Genomic DNA, 26,739 nt, shown 5'->3' with positions numbered 1-26,739 from the left:
ATCTCATTTTCAAGCCCCAAAATGTAGATATCATTGTGAAAGATCTCTTACTTAATTGCTTTGTTTGAGTATTTTCATGCATTTTGGAATTAGAGTCCAATGAAGCATTTTGGATGCATATAGGTCAATGTGACTTACCAAATGTGATTCACATTCAAGTATAATAGTTAAAGGATCAAAATTGAAAATTTCTCTTTAAAAAAATAAAAAATAAAAAGAGTTAATGTCATCATAGGTACTCCAAGTTTGGTTGTTTCACCATGTTTAGTCTTTTAACTTTCAAATTGGTCGGAACAGAGATCGCGTACAAGATGGTCGATAAGAAAAACACTCGCAGCTAGGATGTATAGGACGATATGAACGGATGAATCAGAGGTAACGTTGCATGCAAGATGGATGAAGATGGGACTCGCCGGTGGTAGATCGTAAGGAACAACACTCAGATCGCAAAGGCTATCACACGGATTGAACATGAAAACATGCAGATACAACATGCACAGATAAATACCCAGACAGACGTCGTGGAGATAGGATGCACGTCGCAGATTGATGAAAACCGCCATAGTGAGATAGGAAAACCCTAGACACCTAGGGAGAAACTCTCTAAGCACTACCTAGAAAGAGGCCACGATATACGCTGGTAATTTCCTAATTCCCGTTTGTTAGATTTTTCTTATATTGGTTTGATTGTGAAGCAATGTTATCAAATTGCTAGTGACATTGGGAACGTGAAGGTTCGTCATGTCAAGAGGTCAGCAAATCACGTGGCTCATGTTCTTACACGGACAACTGATTCCTCGTCTGTTTTGGGGTCGTGATTTTCTAATCCATCCTCTTGTATTACTCCTCTTGTGAGCTATTAATAATATTCTGTATATTGGTTTCAAAAAGAAAAAACAAAAAAAAACTTTCAAATTAGTCATTTGTAATGCTTCGAATTTCAAATTTCTATCATGTCTATTGTTGTGCTTAAAAATTAAGGACAAAATAATCTTGGAATAAGGTTCAAATTGGCCACTGAACGTAACTTGAAAATGCAATTAAGCCACTGAACGAAAAAAAGTACAATTAGGCCACTGAACACTCTAAAAATGTGCAATTTTACCTGATAGCAGGTTACCCTCAATTTTACCAGGTTATCTGCTTACGTGGCAGCTGAGTTGGCATTTTTAATAAATTTTAAATCATTTTTAATAAATTTTAATAATAAATTTTTATTTAAATTTTTTTTTTAAAAATAAAAACGATTTTATTTTATTTTTTATTTAATTTTTTTCAATTTTTTATAAAATTTATTATTAAAATTAATTATTAAAAAAAAAAAACTTTCAAACTAGTCATTTGTGATGCTTCGAATTTCAAATTTCTACCATGTCTATTGTTGTGCCTTAAAAATTAAGGACAAAATAATCTTTTAAGGCCAGCACAGCTGTAGAGTAGCACGTGCGGTTTAACAAATCACGACCTAAACAGCGTTGTTTCCTCGGTATCAGCTCAAGTGATTGGCCCTTAGTAGCTAACATATAGATATGAGGGTGGTGGTCGGAGTTAGATGGCGACGGAGGCGCCTTGCCCTGCGCTGCTTGCTGCTGAGCAGTGCGTTCTCCACACTCGTTGGCTTATTACTTCTCACCTCATCAAGATCCGACGACCTCCCACTCAAAGCAGCCGTTGTAGCCAAGGTAGCTGATACTAGTACCAGGTCCGATGTTGGAGGAAACAAAACATGCGCAACAGTTGAAGAGATGGGCGAGGTCTTTCGCGGAGGGTCTCTGGAGGAAGCTCTCAGGGTCAGAAAAATCATCCAAAATCACTTTGCCATAAATGGTATAGTACGAATAGTTAGTTGAGTAAATCTAGATTAAATTAAATTAAATTGCGCGCAGTAATACTAGATTAGATTGTGGTGGGAATTAATTACAATTTACAATGTTGGGCTTGACTAAATTTGTTTTCACGAAACATTTTCCCTTTGACTAGACTAAGTGTTGCCTATTCCCAAAATGGAAGATGAACATTCAAATGAAGTGAAGTTATAATATAATAATAATTAATTATTTGAGGGAACTATTAACTATAATTAAGTAGCTGGAAAAGGGAAAGCAAAAGTAAAGAAAGAAAGAGATCGAGTTGCATATATATAAAGTGCAAATAATGTTGGCATGCTCTTAGTTATTATTATTATTATTAGGTGCCCCGAGAGTGAGAAAACTTTCGCCTAAGGAGTTCTGCAGACATGGGTTTGTGTTGGGCAAGGCATCAGAAGCAGGTTTTGGGAACGAAATGTACAAGATTTTAAGTGGGGCGGCACTGAGTGTGATGTTGAACCGGTCTCTGATTATTGGGCAAACCAGGTCGGTCTCTGATAAAGCCTTTTATTCCTGTGCGTTATATACTTCATACGTACTACATACTTTTCTCATATGACTAGGCTACCAGCGCATGCATGCAGTTGTGATTAAAGATTGAGGAGGCCGGAGATCATTATAAATAAACAAATTAAACTTAATAATTCGATCAGGGGCAGGTTTCCCTTTGGGGAATTCATTTCTTACTCTGATGTTGCCTTCACCATGAATGAAATCAAGCATCTTTGGCGACAGAATGGTTGTTTGACAAAATATGGAAGGCATCTAGTCATCAGAATTGATGACTTCCTAAAGCCAAGGCGAACTAATGTTCTGTGCAGCAATTTCAGGAGATGGAAACAGCCTATCATATGGTACCTAATTAATTAATGCATCCAAATCCAAATTATATATAAAGACAATGCAATGCCAGCTGATCGAGCTGACTTCAATTCCTTTGCATTATTATTAGGTTACAAAACACAACAGACGCTTTGGCTGCTCAATTTTTTTTGAAGAATATACATGATGACATGAGGATAGCTGCCACTGCTTTATTTGGGAGATCTGAAGACCTTCATAATAGGCCAAATGTATTTGGGGAGTTAATGAGAGTTCTAATATCTCCTTCGCAAGTTGTAGAACGTGGTGTGCAATCAGTCCTTAAAGGTGATGCTGACCCCGATATAGCTCTGCACATGCGGATGCTTACAAACAGGTATGTATATATGTACAAGCTAGCTAGCTAGTGCTTGCTGTATGATATATGTATTGTGTTTTATCTATCAGGTCAGTGAGAGCAGTTCGGGCAGCATTGGGTTGCATAAAAAAAGCTGCAGCCAATCTTAAACTAAGTTCAAAACCCAGAGTTGTTGTTGTTTCAGATACACCTTCTTTGGTGAAAGACATTGCTCCATACTTAAATGAGTTTGCAGAGGTAGGTATGTAGGTGATGGCCTCGTATTTTTATTTTTAGACAACTAATTAATTTAACATCTGATTAGTACGTACGTACTTAATTGTGCATGGTTCCATTATATTATATTTGTGAAGCATTTATCGGGTTGGGTTTTGTCAGGTTCTGCACTTTGATTACAAACATTTTGAAGGAGCTCAAAAAACAACAGGAAAATTAAATAAGTTTAGAAGCAAGGATTGGGGTCCAGCACCAAGATGGGTTGCCTTTGTTGATTTTTTTCTTGCTTCGCGGGCAAAACATGCTGTTATTTCTGGGGCTCACAGGCGTGTGGGGACTACATATGCACAGTTGATTGCAGCATTGGGGGCAGCTTACCATCTTGCAGGTAATTTAATTTCCATCCTATCCTAATTCGATTATCAGTACTTATCTATGAATGAGATGATCTGAGATAATGGGGTTGTGTTAGTTCCTATCTAGCTAGCTAGCTAATTGTGTTTGAATTGATTGATCATCAGAAGAAGTAGATAATTCTTCAAAAAGTTTGAGTTTCCTAAGTAGCTTCCAAAGGAACTTGGTTTCTGATGGGTTGGGGAGGAATCAGATAGGTTGGGGACATGCGTGGAACAGATTTGCAGGGCCATTGAGTTGCCACACTCAATCCAACCAGTGTGCCTACACACCACTTCTTCCTCCTGCTTGGTGGGATGGCATATGGCAGTCACCCATTTCACGGGATATCCGCAGGATGGAAGCCTATGGCATCCGCCTTTCTGCTTTTGGGACTTTCGATGTTAACCAACTACGTACATTCTGCAATTCCAGGAAGGATACTGTAGTAACTCTCAAACTCATCATTTAAATTTTAACCTTAATTAGCTTGTACTGACTATTATATTATACTCCTATATCATATCGCGTCGACACACCACAATACCAACTAAGATTCATTTCCTATTTTTGCATTCAATTATGGAGTACTACATACATATCACAGTTTGGCGTCAACTCTCACCATCACACATGTCGCACACCTGCATAAGTTAATATCTTGTTAATATGTCAAGCACTTTTGTGACTCTTTTTAGGAAATGTTACATGATCGAACTCCGATAGTGAGATATTGACTCTTTGAATTATAAATTGATATTCATATTCATATTCTTATATGATATATATACACTCACTCTCACACCCCAATAATAATAATAACTACCTACTCTAAACAAAATGTTTTTTTTTTTTTTTTAATAATTTCTCATCACCTTCATACATTTTAACATTTTTACTAGCTAATAAACCATAAACATCTTACTCGAAAACATAAAATATATTTATCTTTACATTTTGCTACATCACTAAAATATTGAGTTTGTATGTAAAATCTATTTTTTTTTTAAATATATATAAAGAAAACTTGTAAAATCTATCTAATATTTACTAAGTTTGTTAAATCATCTTCTTCTTTATTATCTATATATTTTAGTAGTTTATAATTTTTCCAAAAATCTCAATAGGATCAATAATTATATAATTAAGTAACCCTTAAACAAATATAATTAACTCTCATGAAGGCCAAATGGTCAACAATAGGATAAAAATATAACTCTAATAAAGTGTAATTAAAATAAATATAAATAATTCGTAAATTATTAAATTTTACAAAGAAATTTAATGTTTCACTTTATTTTTCAATAAGTTGGACACGTTATGAGCATATAAAATATTTTTCACCAATTAAACGGGTCATTAGTAATTTGAAAACAAAACACTTTGTTATAATTAAGATTACTGAATATGATCAATAAACTTGTCTATTAGTCACGACAGAATAAATAAACACCGTTAAACTAACTAATTTACCACATGTATATTCATGAACCAATTAATTTACTAAATAACTCTATATAAACCACAAGTACTACTTGTTAATAAAACATGTACTTAGGATTGGGATTCAGCCTTTTGAAAGAATAAAACAGATACTCCGTATTAATTATCAACTAATACTTAATTGCTAAAACCCTATTATATTTTACAAGGAGCTAGCTGGTTCAAATTATTCGTTTTGACTCACGGAATTGGTCATCCCACGGCACAGTGTTGCCGCATTATAAGTTTGGCTTAGCATATAACGTTAGAATTTTCCACCTTTCACTTTATTTAATTTTTCCTTTAAAATTTCGCGATTTTCGCTTCATGACTCCGCTCGATCTTCCGGCGAAAACAGAATAAACTCACCACACTCACTGACAGATAGAGAAACATTTCAACCTTTGTTCTTTCTCTCTCCAGAATTCATTGAAATGAAGTCATCCTTGGGCAAGCTGAAGAAATTCGCATTGCACAAGAACGATCCCAAGGACAAAAAAGATCTTCAGATTCTGTCTCACTCTGATGGCCTCGCCCAAGCTTCCCAGGTCCCCCGTCTTTCTTTCTATTTCTGCTCTCATTCTTTTTCTTCGCTATATTATTATTTCTCATGCGTTTCTCGAATATAATTTGCAATTAGGGTTCTAGAGGCCAATTTCCCTAGGTGAATTTCTGTTTCTTGGACTCCTCTTCTCTTGTTTTAATTTAATTCCACTGTTAAATGTATCGACTTATCAGAAAGTTTGTTTCTTTTGGGTGGGTGTTTCCGAGAGGCTAGTATTCTGGAAAGGTCTCGGTCTCTGTGTACTTTCACTGCAATGTAGCTGCTTAGCTTATGCTCGAGTTGGATGAACTACTTAATCTCACTTTAAATGCCGTCACAGCTTCTAATTCTTAGCTGCCTCTCGACAATTGTTGGACTGTGTGAGTTAGAATCATGAAAACCATGAAGTTACGTGTTTTCAAAATTTAAACTCGACCCCTTTAATCGATCTAGTTCCGGTGTCCGAATTGCACTGTTAACCGTTTTGACTTATCAGAAAGTTTGTTTCTTTTGGTGTCTCCGAGAGCCTAGTATGCTGGAATTCGTGGAAAGGTCTTGGTCTGTGTGTACTTCCGCTGCAATGTAGCTGCTTAGCTATTCTCATGTTGAATGAACTACTTAATCTCACTTTAAATGCTTTATGCCCTAGAAGCTCTTTCTAGGAAAGCTTATGGTTCTCGGGTATTCAATCAATTAATCCCACAAACCGGGGAAGTTAAGCGGAAATGAAAGACTATGATGAGGGAACAAGCAACAGATTCTAATGCGGAAGACGCTATAGGTTAAATGTTAATAAGAAGCCATTGTGCCTGAGTAAGTGATGCTACGCATCTTCCTTGTTCGTTTAGCTAACACGCATCCATTTTCTTGTTAAATTGAGGGCTTCGCTCGCTCTAACGCTCGTTTAGTAGACAATGAGTGGAGTGCATAAGCCCCTTTAGAGATTGGGGGGTCAAAGTACCTATGAAATCCCTGTATTACAGTGTTTTGTTCAATTTAGTCCTTATACCTTTATTTTGTTTAGTTTAGTCCCTATACTTTAAAAAATGGTGAAACTAAGGACAATTGTCCAAATATCATTAGGAACATGGTTGTAATTATTTATTTTGGACATACTAATTTAATATATTGGTGGTAAAAATAATTAATTTTAAATATTTATAAAGTAATATATAAGTAGGAATATAAATATCGTCAACGCCACGTAACCTAAGTTAACAGTAATATTAACACCGTTAACTATTGCCCTTAATTGCACCACTTTTGAAAGTACAAGGACTAAATTGAACAAAATAAAGGTATAAGGACTAAATTGAACAAAACGCTATAGTATAGGAACCTCGTAGGTACTTTGACCGAGATTGGGGTGACTACTACACGAGCTTTTAAGTCAAGTACGGAACTAGCCTTGTCTATGAAGTAGAGTGACCTCATCTTGCTTGCTTCTGGCGAAGCTTCTAGCGCTAGATAATAGGGTCACTGGTCACAGCTTCTAATTCTTAGCTGCCTTTCAACAACAGTTGGACCGTGTGAGTTAGAATCATGCAAACTATGAATTCACATGTTTTCAAAATTTAAACTTGACCTCCTTTGTCAATCTTATTCCAGTGTCAGAAGAATTACCTTCACGCCCCATGTACATATGTTGTATTGAACTGTTATAGATGCCCACACTGATTTAACATTCGTAATAGATTTGGTGTTAATTTATAAAATGAAAGCATATTTTCATTTGTTATTTCAAGTTGCAACTGATTCTTTATAATGCAAAGTATAATTACAAATACAATCAATTTTTATATGTTCCCGAAATCACAACATGGCAGTGGGACCAAGTCTAACTACCCTTTTGATGTTCCTTAGTATACGAAAAAGAATCTGATGGGTTGCAATATTCCAAAAGTTCTGATCTTTAATTACCTAATTATAAAATGTGATTTGGTGTATTTCTGGTTCCTGGCATGCTTCTCTTACTTGCAAGTTCTGTAAAGATTTACTGCTTCTATTTGTATTCTGTCCTTAAGGGCTACAGTACTTTTTGTTTTCATTATAAGGCATCTTTGATTCTTCTTACATCTCCTTTCTTAGTTTCTTTAATGATATAAGTTTATCTAATTTGAATGTCTTTCAGGATATGAAAGACATGAGGAACTGCTATGATAGCTTACTTTCTGCAGCAGCTGCAGCAGCAAATAGTGCCTATGGTATTAGACGTTAAACCTTACTGTTTGTTTTGAGAAACTAATTATGATAATTTCGGAAGGGGAATACCTTTACACTTTATCTTTCTCAAAATGGATTTTGTTTTTGATGTCAATTAGTACTTTGAAGACCAGGGTGATCTTACAGTTTGGGTTTAATCAGTTTCTAAAATCAGTCCTGTATCATTTTGGAGAATATATGATACGAGAGTATTATTTAATAGAACCCAGTTACATTAGAAATTTAGGATGGTCTTCAGTCCCATCAACTTGCCATTGATGTTGTAAATCAATTGTCAAATATTAAGCTTCTGCTTTTCAGAGTTTTCTGAGTCATTAATGGAAATGGGGAACTGCCTACTGGAGAAGATTGCATTACATGGTGATTTAGAAAGTCGTAAGTGAAATTACCTTTTCACACTTGGTCCTTTTTCTGCATGCTACTTATTTATTGATTGGATGCGACCTGGTACTGTTCCTATTAGTTGGTCACTTAGACTAGTTGTATGGAGTGTGGTTTTAATTGTTATACATATGCAGGTAGAGCATTCTCAGTGCTTGGAAGAGCGCAGCTGGAACTGCAGAAACTTGTTGATGGCTATGTTAGTGCATATCGCTGTGTTTATCATGAGTATCATGGTTTGAACAGAAAGAAGTTCATGACTTGCTAATCTTTATGTTGCAGCGTTCACATATTATACTAACCATCACTAATCCATCAGAGTCCCTTCTAAGTGAGCTTCGGAAAGTGGAGGTACATTTTTTGACTCTGTGATTAACAACTACTTCCTTCATCTCATCTTGTTAAATTCTCTTCCTTCCTCTTCCTTTTGTTGCCCTCAATGTATTTTAAATAGGGTACTGATCGGGAGAACCTAAGCACATTAATGTAGAGTGTGGTATGCAGGAATGACTATGGAATTGAATTGAGATTCTAGATTTTGATGAATTTCCATTGCTTTATATGTTGGAATGAACGGAAATGACCCTCGATTATTTCTACCCTAATTCTTCAAATTCTTATATTATTTATAAAGCTAAGTCAATTTGTCAAATTCTATTTATTCTCTTAAAAAGATTATACTGCTAACTTTTATGAAATATGAAGTATGTATTATACAAGAATTTCCTTGTACATTTTTTAAAATCATGGGTATCTATATCATATCTAAAAATTAATTTGATTATTGAATTGTTTTTATTAGCATACATTTTACCTTTATAATAATTTTCATTCCATTCTGGTGTTCCATTCCAACATATACAAAGCACAGTAATAAGAATTAAAAAATAAAATAAAAATCTTTCCATTCCTGATCTATTGTCATTCCTCATGCCATTCCATTCTCATGATTTCATTTAAGTCTACCAGGCACAACCTTAGTAGCTGATAATTTCTGATTTTACTTGATAAACATGTGCATGGTATTTTAAATAGCCATAGGCACAGTTGAAGGCTGGTATTTGGACCATAAAGCATGTCCGGTGCTAGTAAAGATGATCTTTGAAAATTGCAGTGATGAGTTTGTGTTAATGTTGTTAAGGATACTATCAGCAGAATGAACTAAAAGTCATTTTGAAACTTACCTATCCTTGAGATTTCCTCGTCTGTTCTTTATTCTAATTTATGAGGTAGATGCAATATGTTAGTGTGTTGAGTAATAATTGAGCAGAATGAGCTAAGGTAAAAGTTATATTGAAGTTCATCTCATATATCCTTGAAATTTCCTAGCTCGTTCTTAGTTCTACAATCCTTAGTGATTTACATTTCTTCTGGTTGGTACAGGAGATGAAACTACAATGTGATGAGAAAAGGTAATTCATTTCCATTTAGCTATAGCGTATAGGTGTTGAGTGTTTCCTAGATTTTGTCAAACTTATAGGCATTTTGTATAATCTGAAGGGAGGTGTATGAGTACCTGATAACAAGGGGTAAAAGTGGAAAGGGAGAGAATTTTACTTCACAGAAATTGCAGGCTGCTCGTGAAGAATATGATGAAATGGCAAGACTCTGCATCTTTCGTGTGGAATCTCTGAAACAAGGGCAATGCCGCAGTCTTTTAACCCAAGCAGCCCGTCATCATGCAGCACAGGTGCCATTTTTCTCTTTATAGGTTCATACATTATAACTCATCTTTAGCAAATATGTTAATTATGTATATTCCACTATGCTTTGTTTCTCTTGGACTAGTTAAACTTCTTCCAGAAGGGACTCAAATTTCTTGAAGCTGTTGATCCGCAAGTAAAGATGGTTGCTGATAAGCAACACATAGATTACCAAGTCAGTGGACTAGATGATGCGGATGATAATGCAAGGAAGAGATATGATGCCAATGATGAAGGAGAACTAAGCTTTGACTATCGAAAACATAAGCAGGACCTAAATGATGCTTGCAGCTTGAGGAACTCAACAGAGGTACCTTTGCTTTGTATCCATCATTCAGGGATCATTTTAGAGAAATCTTGCTAAATCTTTGAATTGTTAGATTTGCAATTTTATACTGTTTTCTTGGGTGTAAATTTTCATATTTATTCTTGAAAATGATTAGGATTTGTCTGACTCCAGTGTAAGTTTACTTGATCCTTAGATTATCATTTGATTAGTTTGCTCTGATATGGTGGATTCTGCAGTTGGATCATGCTGCTCCGAGTACACAAACTTCAGGAATGGAAGATATTGAGGTGATTTCCTGGATTACAATTTTTAAAGGCTTTGGGTTTCAAGTAAATTAATCATTCATTGCTCTGGTTTGTGAATTTAACAATTCATATTATATCTGGGTTGCAGATAAACATTGGCAAAAACCCAGATCATATTTTTAGTCGACAACCTCGGGTTACCAGCCATTCTGCTCCAATTTTTCCCGAGAAGATGGATATAACTGATAGGATTAAAGAAGCTCAGGCATCTGCACAAAAATTTCATACATATGTGCTACCAACTCCAACCGATGCAAAAAGCTTAACTGCAAGGATAAGTGGCTCCTTCCTCCATTCAAGTGTTACAAACCTTACTGCGAGTACCAACACCTTGTGGCATTCATCCCCGCTTGACACTGATGATTATGGCAAATTCAATAGTAATTTGTCAATACGTGGTGTTTCTTCAAAAGCTCAATCCATATTCAAAGACAGCAACAGTAACAATCTCTCCATGCCTCTACCCCCTCCTTCGATAGAGGGAACTTCTCTTCCACAATGTGAGACACAAAATGCATTTGATGTTAAGAAGACAAAGAGACATTCTTTTTCTGGTCCATTAGCAAGTAAACCATCATCTAGCAAGCCTTTGTTGTCTGCCAGTGGTCCTATTGGCTCTGCTGAAAAGATGCAACCAGAATCTGGATCTATCTATGGAGGACCAATGGTCCAACCACCTTCAACTATAGATGTCTCCCACAGTGCCTCACCACCCCTCATATCTTCACCCAAAATAAGTGAGCTTCATGAGCTCCCTCGCCCCCCTGGCTCTTTAGCTTCCAAGCCAGGAACTACTGCTCTGATTGGACACTCTGTCCCCTTGGTTGATCGGAATCAAGAAGTGTCTCCATCAAATCGTAGCCCTTTGCAGGTATCAAATTCAGGTTCTGCACTCCCACCTCCACCACTAACGGTTCCTCGTAGTTTCTCCATACCCTCCAGCAATCAGAGGGCAATGGCATTACATGTGTCCAAACTGTTGGAATCTCCTCAAATGAAAGACAATGCTGAAATTGTATCATCTCCTCCACTATCACCTCTTTCTCTATCAAACCTATCAACTCTTTCAGGAGTAGCTTCCAGTTCTGGACAGATTAGAGGTATTTTTCATAACCTGGTTTTAATTCTTCAATAATATGCTTAAAACATCTATTATCAAAGAAAAAAACTAGTTATTAAAATGTGTTACATCATTTTGGCTTGTGCTTCATTTCTCCTGCCTTGTTTTGGGACGGGAATGCAGTAGTGGATAGGGGTACTCATATGTTGAACCTAAAGCAAGCTAGAAAGTATATATTGTTGGGACTCATGGGGGTAAGTGGATCCCAGGGTGAAATGAAAGAGACAAGGAAGGGGAGTTTGAGGTTTTTTACCCCATTTTTTTTGGGTGTACAGTGGGTGAGTTTTTATATGATTTTTAGCAAGTATCATCTGAAATCTCAGAGTTGGGGCATCTCAAGGGTGGAGCCAAGTGGGGGCTTTTGTGAAAATCAGGCTAACAATTTTAGGGTTTATGTTAAACTAGGTTGATCTCCTCACTTGTCTTTCCTATGTGTGTACTTTCTGATTCAACATCTGAACTTCAGTGGATGCAGGTGGGAGGTGATTCTGGCAGTCAGCGTACGTCCTGGGTCCCCCTGAAGGGTTCAGACCTCCTGCGGTTCTTCACAGGCTAGAGTCTGTTTACACTGAGGTTATATTGGTAAAGACCTGTAAATAGAATAATTGATTGATGTAATTGTTGGAATTTTTCCGCAATGATTTCCACCAAGTATTATCCTTGCAACAAACAGTTTTGACCGTTGGTGTAGTTTAAAAAGAATTGAGCATCAAAGGGGTGTGTGTGTGATCATACTCTGTCTGATGCAACTCTAATCTGCTCCAGTTGGTAAAATATGGACCCTGTATCCAATGGCTCGCAAATTCAGTTACCCAACCCATTTCTGTGTCTGGCGAGCATGTATTTGGTTGGGGGATCAGGATCAGGATCAGGCAGGAGTTTTGTTTGTGGATTTGGTGAAATGGATGGATGTCATCTAAAATCTTTAATCAATCCAGATTACAATTCCCACAAATATGTTCCCTGCGTTCCTTTATTTATTTATTATTATTGCACATGATAGAATCCCATATTTTCGTCATTTTACATGTCACTTATACAAGAATCAATCAAATATTAACGCATAACAATAATACCCAAACCTTTTTTTTTAAAAAAATATTTAGATATTAACTTCAACGACAACCATTCTACATAAAAAGGCAGGGAAGCATAAATATTTGAGTTTTTCCACCCCCTATTTTATGATGAAAAAAACATACAAATGTATGCATTGGATTTCAATCCATGTAATCAGTAAACGGCGCGACTGTCAATAGCTTCTTGATAGAAGAAAGGCAGCGATGCAAGGGTATGCATAGATTTATGGCGACCCGAAGACTCAAATTAAGTGCATAAACTGGCTCTGATAAAATTAGTTTTTTTCCCCAAATAAAATACCAGTACCAAAGCACAAATAATTCACCATCAGAAAAAAAAAAAATAGTTCCAGTCTTAATCAAACTACCCTGACAATTAACAGCTGGGAGCAATGAAGACAAGGTGCACATCTATAGTGTCCACACAAAGCCTGGTGCATCTTTCCTGTGCCCAGCCAATGTCCGGTACAAGTACATTTTCTCTACCTTCTGCCCATCATCATGGCTAGTCTCTGCCTGCTCACTCTCATTGATGATTTCCACATTCAGTCTTGGCATCTTCTTGGCCAGAATCTTGCATGCACCGAGGGTCACTTCACAGGACGACATCCAAAGGGATCGCATTGTTTCATACTTCCCCACGTCCGCTAGAAGTGCTGCATTACCAAACGGGCTATCTCTGATCTCAAGCTTCTTTAGTTTCTTGCATCCATTTAGAACATAAAGCATTCCCTTGTCACTCTTACCAGCAAAGGCTATGGAGAGCATTTCAAGCTGCTCTGCATACATACCAATGTATAGGAAAACCTGATCAGTTAGAAGGCCAGAGACGGATAACCTCTTAAGCCCTTTGCATGATTGAACAATTGCCCCAAAACCCTCATCCAATGGCTGCATTGTCACTGCATCTGGCACAGTTGGGTTAAGGGTGCACAACCTAAAGCGAATGAAATTAGGGCAATTCTTGGCAACAGCTATCAGTGCTGCATTAGTCATCTGCTGGCAGAAGTAGAGCAAAGAATTGAGCTTGGGACAACCAGCCGATATTGCAACCAAACCTTCCTCTGTTACACTATAACCTGCCCCATTGAGGTCAGATGGGAACACCCTTAATTCCTGCAGCTCTTTACATGTAGAAGCCACAACAAAAAGGCCTTTGTCTCCAATAGTATCTAGAATCTGAGAAATCAGTATTTAGCAGATCAGGCAATTATTTAAGGCAATGGTTAAGAAAATATAGGTAAGACAGTAACAAATTAATTGAAAAGGGAGGGAAAATAAATCAGACCCATAAGCGCTCCAGTTTCCTGCAATGCCGAATCAGCTTTATCAGCTCACTACCGTAGATTCCTGGAGCATAGCTCAAGTTCAAAGATGTCAAATTCGAGCATATTGGGTGTATAGACGCCAAGCAGCGAGAAGCAACCTCCAAGAATCCTGACAAACTCCTGATTGAGGAGCACTTCAGCAAAGCATTTTTTAGTTTCTTATAAGCCTCTGTATCTGGGTCACTGACAAAAGAACCTGTCCCTAAGTCCGTTAACTGGGGTGCCTGTACGAGAATCCTCTGAAGAGCATCAAGAGGCACTGCATGGTTTACCCTCAGACTTTTTAGGTTTTTACATCTTGCCACTAGTCTCTCAAGAGCTGCCAGATTAACTTCCCCCTTGAGACATGCAAAATTTAGTGAGACTAGTGAGGTGCAGCTGTCAGGAAAACAACTAAGCCATTGCCCTCTATGATCTTCAACTTCATTTTCCTGCAAATCCAGCTCCCTCAGATACCTGCATCAGTAGCCAATAATCAAAATGAAAACACAAAATAAACAGAAGTTTCTCATCAAAACTATCACTCAGTTACAAATTCAACAAAGCTCATCCTCCTCCAGCTTAAATAGTGAATAGAAGATTTGAACCACATGCATGATAGTTCCCTCCTGTCTGGTGCAGTTTAGTGTGGATGATTGCTCATTTAAGAAGCATCAGATACACTATATGGAATAGCCATACTTCAAAAAGCAACCAACACAACTCAACCAACAGCAGAGTGTTGAGTTGCAAGTGTTTCTAAAAATGAACCACAAAACTTTTAGTTGGTTACATTACATTATGTTGTAGCGAGAGGCCAATTAGTTTCACCAAATGCCAAACAACTACAAGTCTACTCAAAAGATCTAAAACAAAGTTTACAATATGAAGAAGCCAATTTCAATAAACACAGATTAAAATAAAGAATAGTGAACCAGAAATAACTGTACAAAAAGCACAATAAAAGAGGAATAATAAATCTAGTCTAGTAGTTAAACATGAAGAGAATAAAGTAGATGCAAAAAGTAAGTAGAGTTCAACCGCAAGTACATATATACATACTTGCAATAGGAGGCAATAGCAGCAAGACCATCTGTAGTGAAACCTTCGCAGCTAACCAGAACCAAAGACTTGAAATTAGGGAAGGATCGAGACAGGAGCTCGAGGCCCTCGTCTGAAACCACCATTCTCTTTAACCGAAGCTCTTCCAGATTGACAGACGCATTGGATAGCGCCTCAATCCATGGGTACACGTAGCCGCCCCATTCATGCGGGACCAAATTGAAATCCGCAAAATGGGGCTTTCCCTTGAGGGTCAGCGACCTAAGCCTAGAAAATCTGTCAATCATCCTCTCCGGACTGATTGCATAGCAATTCCCTATGAATACCTTCTCTCTGCTAAACTTCTCGACCTTATACCAAGACCGGCACACCAGGGACACTGCATTTCGGTCCTTATACGACGTCAAGAAATCAAAGACGTGCTCTAGAACTTCCTCCGGGAAGTAATTCATCATACACTGATGATACAAACACATGTCACCAAATTCACACAGAAATCTCTCCAAATCCCCCAGGAGATGCACAGCTTATACCCTTTATGCAAAAGCTCCGGAAGAGCAATAAAAAGTAGTAGTACTAGAAACAAATTCTTGATTGAATTCAAGACACTCCCAACTAGCTAGGGATTTTTGTTTGGGACTGTAAAAATAAAAACATAAACTAGAGAAGAGCTAGATCTGAGTTGGAAAGTAGGGAAAAAAAAAAACAGTAGATCCAGAAAATTATGTATAAATCAAACTAAAAGATACACAGATTTGGGATAGCAGAAAGAGATAAGAGATCTGGGAATTCTTCGAGTCTAGGGTAGAGAAGGGAGGAGAAAGGAAATTATTGTTGGGATAAGACTTTCAATTTCTAAAGGAGGAAACTATTGTGGTGAAGAGTTATCATCATCATCATCATCAACATCCGGAAAATAACAAAGAAGTGATGATTACAAAGTAGAGGAAAATACGGAGAAAAAGAAAATCACAGATCTGAGGAAAGGAAACTAAAATCTAATCTAAAAAAGATAAAACTAATGAATATCAACATACAGCAAAGGAAGAAAGAGAGGCCAAATTATCAGAAGATGACGACCGTGTTAAACAATCGTCACTCATCATCAGAGACATAAATTAAAGTCTCTTCTCTTCTTTCTCTCTCCCATCTCATCTCATCATCTTCAGAAGAAAAAGTAGCTGTAGTGAAAGAAAGAGGCCTCTCTCTCTCTCTGTGCCCTCTGGTCAGCACTCAGCAGAGTAAAGTGGAGTGTTCACCGTGATTAAACACAGAGCTTAACTATGGTTGAGATAAAGGAAATCTGACGGTGGGTGTATGGGCAGAAAGGAATCTTGACCGTTGAGGTACGCAACATGCATGTGTCTCTTTCTCTGCTCTCGATGTCTCCCCCTCTCAATGTTACCGTATTGACATCCCATAATAACAAAAATTACAAAGAATGCCACACTTGTTGATAAGGTGAAGTTTGTTTGTACTTACTAGTAAGTACAGCCTACTCGCTGTGTGGGGGCGGCTTAGTGCCACCCACATACCCTTCTCCACACACTCGCCACTGTAATCATTTCCTACTCTCCAGATTATCACATCTCTTTTTTCATTTTTCTTTAAGGTGGATTTTACTTTTTTTTTTTTTTTTTTTTTTTTAACTACTACTCGTATTATTATTTTTAGGAATAGGAATTATCATTATCACCACCATCTATTCCACCAACTAAGCCAAGAGTCGACGTTAAATACCAAACAATTTCATCTAAATTACAATGGCCCATTACTTGAAGTGGTTGGATCACATATTTATTTCGATATTTTAACACCTTTTTTTTTTTGTTATCATGAGAGTTACGGTTACATCCATAGTTCCATTTATTTTGATGTTGTTTAATATAAGGGTTAAAAATAAAATTTTCAAGTATTATTATTATCAAGAGAATTACAATATTATTTTCTATTATCATGTGTATTTGTTCATAACTACTTTCTCAATCAAATGAAGCACAAAGAGTCAATATCGTCTAGCTCGATCTCACAACCTCCCACTTAAGGGATTAGTTTGGTGCCGTTGAACCACAAAGTCGTTAGCAGTTACAATATTGTTTAATTAGTACTAAAAAAAAAAAAAGAGTATTATTATTTATTATTATCATTATTGCACGCCAACTATTTATAATCATCAAATACATTTAGAATATCAAGTATTTAAGTTTCACTAACATTTAATTTGGATATTAAGTGTCAAATTCCTCTCAATATTTTTCTTTCTGTTTTGCTTCTTCAACTGCTGATAACTGGCAGCAAAAATGCAATTTGATATTTTTCTGATTTAAGAGAAAGTCACAGACATGTGTGTGTATACATGCTACAATTACAACATTTGTTAATGTTACAAATGAAAGCAATCGCAATTCCCAGTCCAGAACAGAAACCTGGAAGTGAATTTAGCAAACCCATTACATCACAACTTACAAGAAGCATAGAGTATCCTACCCTCCCATTCCCAACACCAAATCCATGTGGAATTGTGGAATACATTTTTCTCAAATAATCATTTCTTGGTGATTCCCTCACCCTCAAGCAACCTGTACGATTTACTCCTAAATTAAAGAAGCCTAAGGTGTGTAGTATCATTTAATCTCTTTATCTGCCATCCCATTTTCCACGAATGCTGTAACACGCTTACTGAAGAATCTTCTATACACAATTTACTTGACATTTCTGCACTGCATCCAAGGACACCAGTAAGAAGACACTTGATTGGGATTGAGTGGGAAATCACTGCCACACGTGAAGAAACACAACAAAGGGCACTTCTCATACTTATGTCACCAATGGAGTTGGGATTAACTGCTTCTCGAGGAGACATCTCATCATCGGCCTCCTGATCTCCAGTTTTTGTAACAATCTGGAGCCTACTTTTGCCAGACTTCTTCCTCGGAAGACCCTGCCGATGCCTGTAAACCAAATCCCACTGTGGTGATGAAAAGGAAGGCCCATCACGTGAGTCATGAACTGAGTTTGTAAGAGCATGAGAACCACGATTTGGAAAACTCTCAATCTGATCAGACATAGAAAAATCAGGTCTGAATTTTTCATGGGATGCCATGACAGTCCTGTTTAGGAACTGTACCATCCGGAATTCCACCTGCCTCAGTGATTCTCCAGATGGAGCAGTAAAGTCGGGCTGAAATCTTTCAATTAACCTCATTGTTTCTGAAGTAAATATTTCAGACTGATTACATCCCTCCCAGTGCCCTAGACTCATTTCAACAAGTGCATCAGAAGACTGTATCTGTTCCTCCAAAAAATTTAATTCCTGCATAGTTTGATGCATGTCTCTCTTGGTAAATCAATTGAAGATAGCAATTTACAAGGACAATGGTTTAATCTACATCCACATCTTAAAAAATGTTTAATCAGGGGAACTGTGGGAAAAGTGAGCATATAAAGAAAAAAAGGATAATCTATACATAACAGAATAATTATATAGTGATGTCGTCCATTGCCACCCTTCTAACATTGCATTCCGTATATCAGCATGCATTTTTTATCAAACAAAAGTTGACATTTTGTTTTAGAAATTGTGTCCATGTCTTTTGAAGACAATAAGCACCATGAAACTACACCAAGCTTGCAAATGCCAGGCAAGTATACTACGCATAGAAAATTGCTTTATCACCCTTAATATTCCATGGTGACAACAAATTTGAAGAAAGAGCGTATATTTCGCCATCAAACTTGAAGAAAGAGCATACACAACCAATGTCATGTTAACATCCTATATAGCCACAATTAATTGCAAGGGCAGAAAGGAGAAATAGATTTAAAATAGAAAATGGAAAAAGGGGAGAGAAATCAAGAAACAGAAATAAGAAAATAGATGATCAAGTTTGTTGATGGCGGGTTATGATAGATTCTTGCAAGCGCACAACTCCTTAGGCACACTCAGACCACCTACTCTTAGGCATATACAATGCACAAATTTTGTCTCAGTGGACCTCAGGTTGTATTTCCAATGGAATACAGTCTCTTGTTTCTCATTAGTTGTGCCTAAAGTAAGAAATTCTTAGCTCTCTCTATATGAATGCAAGAATTTTTCCATGGTCACAACCTAAAAGCCCTTAAGTTAAGTGGTGCCAACTTGTCGTGCATTTCTACACACCACCACACTATTCAAAAATTGTTACTTTTGTTGTTCCTTCAAGTGTTACAAGTTTTTTATTATACATACGCAGACATGTATATACATAGAGATTGATAAATGCTTTGTGAGACTGAAACCATGTCTCGGCCAATTATTTTTCATGTCTAAGTTGTTTATTTATAATCTTTCGGTTAAGGACTGTTTTTATTTATTGAACAACTAAGGATGTATGCTTCCAATCCAATTAAAGTTCACATTCATTATGGAGTTATATCATAAGAATGAATCTAGCATGCTACAAGCCACTATGAGGCTTAATTATCAATTCGGAGTATAGCACACTGTTTGCAAATTGAGGGCAGTAAAGTATAGGCAGTGAAGCAATATTGTTTTGGAATTATTAGATGCAAACAGAATACAGCAGCTAGCTCATCAGTGTGCATGTACCTCAAGTGCGGCATCAATGTCACAAATCTTTCAATATATGAATGAACACTTGTGATTGGAGATCAATACCATATCCATATTTTAACTCAGAAAGAGAAATGGGAAGATGGCAGATTGACAATTAGTTAGTGCTAACAAAGATAAGATACCTGGCAGACGGAGAGTGCAGTAGCGCGTGCCCGATCGAGGGGTGAAGTATAAACGGCGTTGAAGCGAACGCCCTGGGACTTGAGGAACACGGCCAAGGCTCTGGCTTGTCGCTTGCCATTGGGGGTGAGTGAAGCCTCGGGGCAGCGTCCGGCGATCAAATCGGGCCTCAATTTCATATGGCACTCCCCGTTGCAAATTAAGAACACCTCCGTGACAGTGTCGTCGTCCTGAGTGGAGAAAGTGTGGTGGAAATGAGGAGGAAGAGGAGGAGCGAGAACATTGTAAGGGTCCCAAACCTTGATGGAGGGGCCGAGGAGACGCGGGGTGCCGAAAGATGAGAGCTGTGGGGAGAGGGGGGAAGCAGAGGCGTGGCAGGGTAAAATCTCAGGCTCTTGTTCAAGGACCTTCTTGACCAAAGAGTCGTGACCCAAATCTCGCCGCTCATCCTGCCCGACGCCCTCTTCCACTTGCTCTTCGTCGTCAGAGGCTACTTCAATGGACTGCGAAGACCCCATTGATCAACAATGAGCTAAAACTAAAAGTGGGATCTCTTTGATTAGGATCTACTGTTACTTGTAAAAATAGAATCCAAAATGGGGAATGAGCATCTGAAATCGAGTTATATTAGGGATCGATAGATTTGCCGGTGAATATTTAGAGAATTATTATTGTATCGCTCCGTATATTGGCCTGTTTGGTAAAAAATTGGCCTATAGGTCATTTTGACTTATTTGACCACTATTAATTGTTTGATTTAGTTAAAATATCAATAGAAATGTTTGGTTAATTAGCTTTTTGCAACTCTAAAAGATTAAAATTCAAAAAACTACTCAAAGCAACTTTTTCAATTAACTTTTTGAGAAAAGAAATTATATCAAACAGCTATCAGCTAATAGTTAATTTATCAAACACTTTTCTACAATCATCTAATGTTATCAACTATTTATACCTTTTAATTAACACAATCAGCTAACAGCAAACAGCTATCAGCTAACAGCCATTTTACCAAACAGGGCCATTATTACTAGTATTTTATATGCATGCGCAATAAATATATACTCAATATTAAAATTTTATTGATCTCTTTCACACATGGGAGAAGTCACTATATGTCATTTGAGCACAAGGTGCTTGGCATATATATATATATATATATATATATATATATATATATATATATATATATATATATATATATATATTAAGGATCAAATGAGGATACTTCTCCCCATGAGGATTGTGGATTAATTTTGGACGTTGAAGATATATATTTTAGCATTTTGTAGATAATTAAAAATAGGTCCCAAAAAGATATGATAAATGTAAGTGTATGGTAAGATTGATGATTTATTAAGTACTAACGGTGTAAGGATAATTTTGTCCAATAAAAATGAAATGTACAACATTTAAAGTAAAATGTATATATTTATTAGCATATTAAAAAGGAACAAAAATCAAGGACATAACTTGTATTGACACATATTATGTTTTTGTGTGTGTGTGTGTGTGTGTGTGTGTGTATATATATAATTCACATAAATCTTTTTTTAGATAAAAATTATAGAAATGATAAATTACTAAATATAACTATGTAACATTTTAATTAAAACCTAAATGAGTTCAAACTTACCATTGAAGGATGTAAGAAAAAATATTGTGTATGCATGTACATGGTAATAATAAGGTAAAAAGATAACAGAAGTTATAACGGCAGAGATATTTTTGTCCAAAAAATTATGTAGTACAACTTTTATAGCATAAGGTACAAAAAAATTTAATAGAAAAAACAGACATAAACCAGGGGTATAACCTGGATTGAAACTTTTTTAGATTAGATTATCAAAAATAGGGAAGAAAAGAGTTTTTTTTTGCACTTTTAGTCCAACGACTACAGTGACACTATAAAGATTGATCCGTGACTTTCAAACTTTGTAATTTCAATCCACGACTACTGTTTTTGTTGCAAAAATGGTCATTCCGACCAATGTTTTGTCAATTTTTCATCGGAGAAAAAAATCCATCATTTCAAACAGGGATAAAATAGACATTTACATTGTCCTTGCAATCTCGGACCGCTATTGACCTCTTATTATGATCCGCTCTCTTGGGTTGAAGATGACCCCTACGTCTACCTCTTCGAGCATGGAGAAACCTCGCCGGCGATCTCCCGTCGAAGTGTTGCCGTTTCCTGATCGGTCACTGTTCAAGTGCGAATATCCGAGAAGCTCTCGCGCAGAGAAAGTTGATGAAGCAACTGATTTTGACTCTCTCGTATTCTCTGATCAATTTCACTTCTATCCTGGAAAATTCGCAATCGCCTCTGCTCCAGTGGAATTTTCTGTTGTACGACTATATCACGACAAAGGACAACGTCGTTTTGTTCATGGAGGGCATCAACAACCATCAAGGTATCAACCGGAACCCAATGGAATTCCGTTGCGCTTTCATCCCCAAAAATGAAACAATCAATGATCTCAAAACGAACGTCACCAGCTCAATACAAGCGGTCTTTCGCTGCAACCGCCCAGAATTTCCTGCCGAAAAACAGCTTATCAAAGTCTCCCTAGAAATCGTGGGACACAATATGATCATCGTCAAGATCGTGGCGTTTTACAACCCACCGCTCCACCTAGTCGAACCGGGGGAACCGGAAGTCCAAGCTCTAAGCTACCACCATGGTCTATAATGTCGCCAAAAACTTAAAAGAATGGGTTATGTACCATTCTAGAGTTGGAGCCGAAAGATTCATACTTTACGATCGCAAGGGCAATGTAAATGTCTATTTTATCCCTGCTTGAAATGAGAAATTTGTTTTCCGATGAAAAATTGATAGAAAATTGGCCGGAAAGACCATTTTTACAACAAAAACAATAGTCGTGGGCCGAAATGACAATATTTGAAAGTCACATATCAATCCTAATAGTGTCACTATAGTCGTGGGATTAAAAGTGCAAAAATCTCGGGAAGAAAACAAAAAAGTTGTTTACTTTCTATTGTTTTCCAGTGTCAATGTGTCAATGTTTTTAACTGAAATGGAAATGTTTGAATGGTTGTAGTTAAAAATATGAAGATTTTAAAATTTTGATGATTTAACAAAAAAAAAAAAAATCAAGTTTGGTCCATTGATTATTGAAGTTGTGTTAATTATAATCCCTGACTTTTAAAAGTGTTAATTTAATACCTTAATTATGTAATTTTTATCAATTTTAGTCATGCTGACTAAATGACCAGAAAATTTTAAATCCTAAATTAATCTTACATAGAATAGGCAAAATCGTATTTCATGTTAATTCCGAATTGGGAAAGTGATGCTTGACCAAAGTCAATTTTCGACCTCTGGGACTTGTCGTCCGCTCAGCTGCTCCTTCTTACATCGCCATTGGAGTCCAAAGTCGTCGTCACTGCCGACGGGTGTTTCTCCGATGATTTTGATTTCAGTAAATTCGACTTCAATTCAACTCTTGGTCAGGCAATTAAATGACCCAAGACACAGTTTTTTTTTTGAGACAAAATATAGTGCTGCTTTCCTTTAAGCTTCATACAATATTTATTTATTTATTTTTTTCCTGTCTTTTTGGAATATGTAAAATTTTAAAATGATTTCAATATTTGATTTAAAAGGCAGCAAATATATTGTATTGGCTACGTCGAAATTAAAACTTTTTTTTTTTTTATCAAAAGTAATTGTGCTCTCATTATAAGATCCAGTTGCTAGAATATCTTAGGGGTATTCAATCATGACTAAAGATCCACTTGCTAGAATATCTTAGGGGGTATTCAATCATGACTAAAGATCCACTTGCTAGAATATCTTAGGGGAAGTTCTATTTGCACCACCCTATTTACTATTTGCACCCACCTATTTAATAGGTCAAATAGATGGTGCAAATACCAAAGTAGGTGGTGCAAATAAATGTAGTCAAAGTAGGTGGTAACATTTATTATTTATTATTTTTTAACAATAAACATTAAAAAAAAAATGATCGCCTTTTTTTTTTTTAATTATTTGTGTAATTATTTTTAAAATTTTTATTTTCAATACATATGTTTTTAAATTTTATTTTCAATACTTGTTTTTTTTGTTCAATATAATTTTTTTAACTTTCTATTTTCAATACTTGTTTTTGTTTATGGTTTAATTTTTAAATTCAAAATAATGATTAATTTTGTTATTTTAATATTTTTTATAACTTAAATTTGTTGTATTCATTATTTTATCTTTTTTTATAGAGATATAATAAATAAAATTTGAATCGCTAAAAATTGTAAAAATATATTAACTTCACAATAAAAATAAAATAAAAAATAAATTCATTCAATTTCAATCTAATATAACATTTTCCCGAGTACAATTAGAGCGTACATGCTCATTGTAACTTTCAATCCTATTCATATATGGAGTCATCCATGCATTTGCACAATCATATCTAAAATAAGCCCATTGTGGAGCAATTGTAGGCATTGGGTACCCTCCTGTCAATCTTACCTTGACATAATGGTTATTATTAACATAACCAAGGGTTATTGCTACATGCTCGTACCAAGGTGGTGGGCTAGATCGAAGTGGTAAATATGTTGTACTGCCGGCCATACTCAAAACATGTAGTATCACATTGTATCGGGAAGCAATTAGTACACCCATCTCCGGCATAGTCATCCAGTGCTCAACTGGTGCACACCGATCTTGTGCAAAAAAATCAACATGTTATAGGCATTATACCATCCTTGAGTTCCAAACATATCGGTATATTCCATTGTGTGAGACTCTAGTTCTTCGATTAAATTGGATCGAATTTTGAACCATTCGTCCTTCTTAAAACCGAGACAGAGAGCTACGGCTCGAAATCCACAGTTTCCGTCAGATTTCACATCTTGCACTTGCATGATAAAAGGATGGAATATAACCGGAAGTTGAAGCATATATGGATGGTAAAAGTGTCTATCACCTGAAGTTGGTGCAGCTGAACAACTATTCCGAGCTTGTTCTTGAAATTGAATATTATTTGGCTCGGCTTTAGTTTTTCTGAGAGATAGAGTTCTTATGAGAGATTTGTTTTTTGAAGTGGGACGCCCACGAACATTTATTTGCACGGGTGGCTCACGGATCGAAGTTGTAGATGGCGCGATCAACTCCCTCAACTTTCTCAATATGTTGAATTTACCGGTTCTTGATTGTTTCTTGAACTGATCCTTAAACATATGAAGCTCATGCTCAACACCAAAATCTTCATTGGTTAGAGAGATGGAAGATGATAAGTCGAGCTTCCTCCAAAAGATATCAATCGAATCAAGTGGGATAGGCTTACCACAGTTAAAATATGTTACCTGCTCGTGTGCACATGGAAGCCCACAACTTGTTCGCAATCGACATCCACAATTTTCAAAAGTAATCCCGCCAGCCCGTGACCTCTCAAACTCATTAAAAATGAGATTCAGTGCATGAATAGACACAAATCCTCGCAATTCTTGAAAATGTGACGTGTTGAACCGATGTCGAATCAAAATTTTGCTTTGTTCAAGACTTGCTTTGATGGATGTGTCCTGTGACTGAATGACTCTGTCGATATAAACCAATGATGTCTCCAAATCTGACTGCGATGACTCCAAGTATTTTTTTAACTTGGCATGCTGACTCTCAACTCTGTTCGTGGTGTGATTTCCAAAATTGAGATATCGATCAGTCCAAACAGATACAAACATTTCTTTATACGGTTGCAGCCAATTATCATCAATATAACCAAAAACACCTGAAAATGTGAATAATTGAAGAAATAATTACAGTAGTTGAACAAATATGCCTTGTTAAAAAAATATTAAAATATACATCGAATAATACCTGGAAAGTCAACCAAAACTGCTTGTATTTGAGCTAAATGGAACATATATGATTCATGAGTCTGAGACTCAACTAATGCGTTCCATGATTTGTAGAATAAATCCCAATGATGGTTTGAGGGGATCGATGCCCTGCACTTTCTCAAAATACTTCTATAGATGTGCCATCTACAAAGTAATCCTTTAGCATCCGGATACACATTTTTACATGCTTTCATCAATGCCAACTCTCGATCCGTGACGATAACACGCGGGGTAATGCATCCCTCAATTGTGGCTTTGAGATAATTTAATGCCCAAGTATAATTGGACTCATTCTCTTTGTGCATGAAGGCGAACGCTATGCAAAATGTCATGTTGGTCGAAGTTACACCAACCATTTCGACGAGAGGCATCGAGTACCTATTTGTCTTATAGGTTGCATCTATCAACAGGACATGTGGAAATGCACGCCACTTCTCCATAGATTTAGGATGAACGAAGAATAAATCTTCTAACTCATCTGTTGCATTATTAGTTCGACTCTCATGCACATAACCATTGTTATGTAAAAAAGACATAACAACTTGCATTTGAGTTTTACCTGCATTATCCATCATCCGGAATTTTTGGCGTGCATTGTATATGGTTTTTGTGATGGAAACATTATCCGGATTTTGCATCTTCACCGACGTTAAAATATCTCGTGGTTTCACATGCATCGCTGACAAATTTTCCACCAATTCGACTTCATTTCCTGATAATCGCCTTGCATAAGGGTGACCTTCAAGGTGCAATGCAGGCTCATGATTATGGACTCCGCATATTACCCTAACCCTCCAGCAACCATCAACACGTATGTATTTCCCCTCCAATTGGAATGGACAATCAATTTTTCTTGTACCCGTGTTTTTAGATGAGATTTTTTTTGGCACGTAAGTACCACCACGGTCACACTGAAATATAACTGTAGGACTTTTATTCCGGGACCTTTTAATCACAATAACATAACCGAGATCCCGACCTCTACTTTGA

The 26,739-nt window shown here is 36.6% G+C and overlaps 5 protein-coding genes across 8 annotated transcripts; 2 read left to right on the top strand and 3 right to left on the bottom strand.

Annotated features, from left to right (window-relative positions):
* Positions 1–1,452: 1,452 nt before the first annotated feature.
* LOC109180334 lies at positions 1,453–4,209 on the top strand. Of its 3 annotated transcripts, none has more exons than XM_019329855.1 (7): positions 1,453–1,827; positions 2,192–2,354; positions 2,522–2,722; positions 2,821–3,066; positions 3,138–3,285; positions 3,427–3,652; positions 3,795–4,209. In XM_019329855.1, exons 1-7 carry the CDS (start codon positions 1,530–1,532, stop codon positions 4,127–4,129), a joined length of 1,617 nt encoding a protein of 538 aa, XP_019185400.1. In that variant the 5' UTR covers positions 1,453–1,529; the 3' UTR covers positions 4,130–4,209. The 3 variants fall into 3 exon arrangements, with proteins under 3 accessions (XP_019185400.1, XP_019185399.1, XP_019185401.1); XM_019329854.1 differs by having other exon boundaries at positions 3,786–4,209; XM_019329856.1 differs by having other exon boundaries at positions 3,427–3,648; positions 3,816–3,928.
* Positions 4,210–5,411: 1,202 nt separating this feature from the next.
* Positions 5,412–12,637, top strand: LOC109180332 (uncharacterized protein At2g33490-like). Of its 2 annotated transcripts, none has more exons than XM_019329851.1 (11): positions 5,412–5,687; positions 7,815–7,887; positions 8,207–8,281; positions 8,425–8,486; positions 8,570–8,638; positions 9,671–9,699; positions 9,788–9,977; positions 10,076–10,300; positions 10,516–10,566; positions 10,673–11,684; positions 12,180–12,637. In XM_019329851.1, the coding sequence occupies exons 1-11, from the start codon at positions 5,574–5,576 to the stop codon at positions 12,188–12,190; spliced, it is 1,911 nt and encodes a 636-aa protein (XP_019185396.1). In that variant the 5' UTR covers positions 5,412–5,573; the 3' UTR covers positions 12,191–12,637. The 2 variants fall into 2 exon arrangements, with proteins under 2 accessions (XP_019185396.1, XP_019185395.1); XM_019329850.1 differs by having other exon boundaries at positions 5,414–5,687; positions 12,171–12,637.
* A 393-nt stretch (positions 12,638–13,030) lies between these two features.
* Positions 13,031–16,409, bottom strand: LOC109180333 (protein AUXIN SIGNALING F-BOX 2-like). Its single transcript, XM_019329852.1, has 3 exons — positions 15,153–16,409; positions 14,072–14,567; positions 13,031–13,962 (listed from the first exon to the last, which is right to left on the bottom strand). Exons 1-3 carry the CDS (start codon positions 15,626–15,628, stop codon positions 13,195–13,197), a joined length of 1,740 nt encoding a protein of 579 aa, XP_019185397.1. The 5' UTR covers positions 15,629–16,409; the 3' UTR covers positions 13,031–13,194.
* A 1,015-nt stretch (positions 16,410–17,424) lies between these two features.
* Positions 17,425–20,555, bottom strand: LOC109180335. Its single transcript, XM_019329857.1, has 2 exons — positions 19,890–20,555; positions 17,425–18,465 (listed from the first exon to the last, which is right to left on the bottom strand). The coding sequence occupies exons 1-2, from the start codon at positions 20,403–20,405 to the stop codon at positions 17,752–17,754; spliced, it is 1,230 nt and encodes a 409-aa protein (XP_019185402.1). The 5' UTR covers positions 20,406–20,555; the 3' UTR covers positions 17,425–17,751.
* A 4,049-nt stretch (positions 20,556–24,604) lies between these two features.
* On the bottom strand, positions 24,605–26,426 carry LOC109180198. Its single transcript, XM_019329687.1, has 3 exons — positions 25,727–26,426; positions 24,692–25,637; positions 24,605–24,614 (listed from the first exon to the last, which is right to left on the bottom strand). The coding sequence occupies exons 1-3, from the start codon at positions 26,424–26,426 to the stop codon at positions 24,605–24,607; spliced, it is 1,656 nt and encodes a 551-aa protein (XP_019185232.1).
* Between the last annotated feature and the right edge of the window lie 313 nt (positions 26,427–26,739).

This window comes from Ipomoea nil, unplaced genomic scaffold (genome assembly GCF_001879475.1).
Source record: "Ipomoea nil cultivar Tokyo-kokei standard unplaced genomic scaffold, Asagao_1.1 scaffold1026, whole genome shotgun sequence".
NCBI classification, from domain to species: Eukaryota; Viridiplantae; Streptophyta; class Magnoliopsida; order Solanales; family Convolvulaceae; genus Ipomoea; species Ipomoea nil.
Note: the sequence above shows the minus strand (reverse complement) of the source record. Positions and strands in the feature narration are given on the sequence as shown.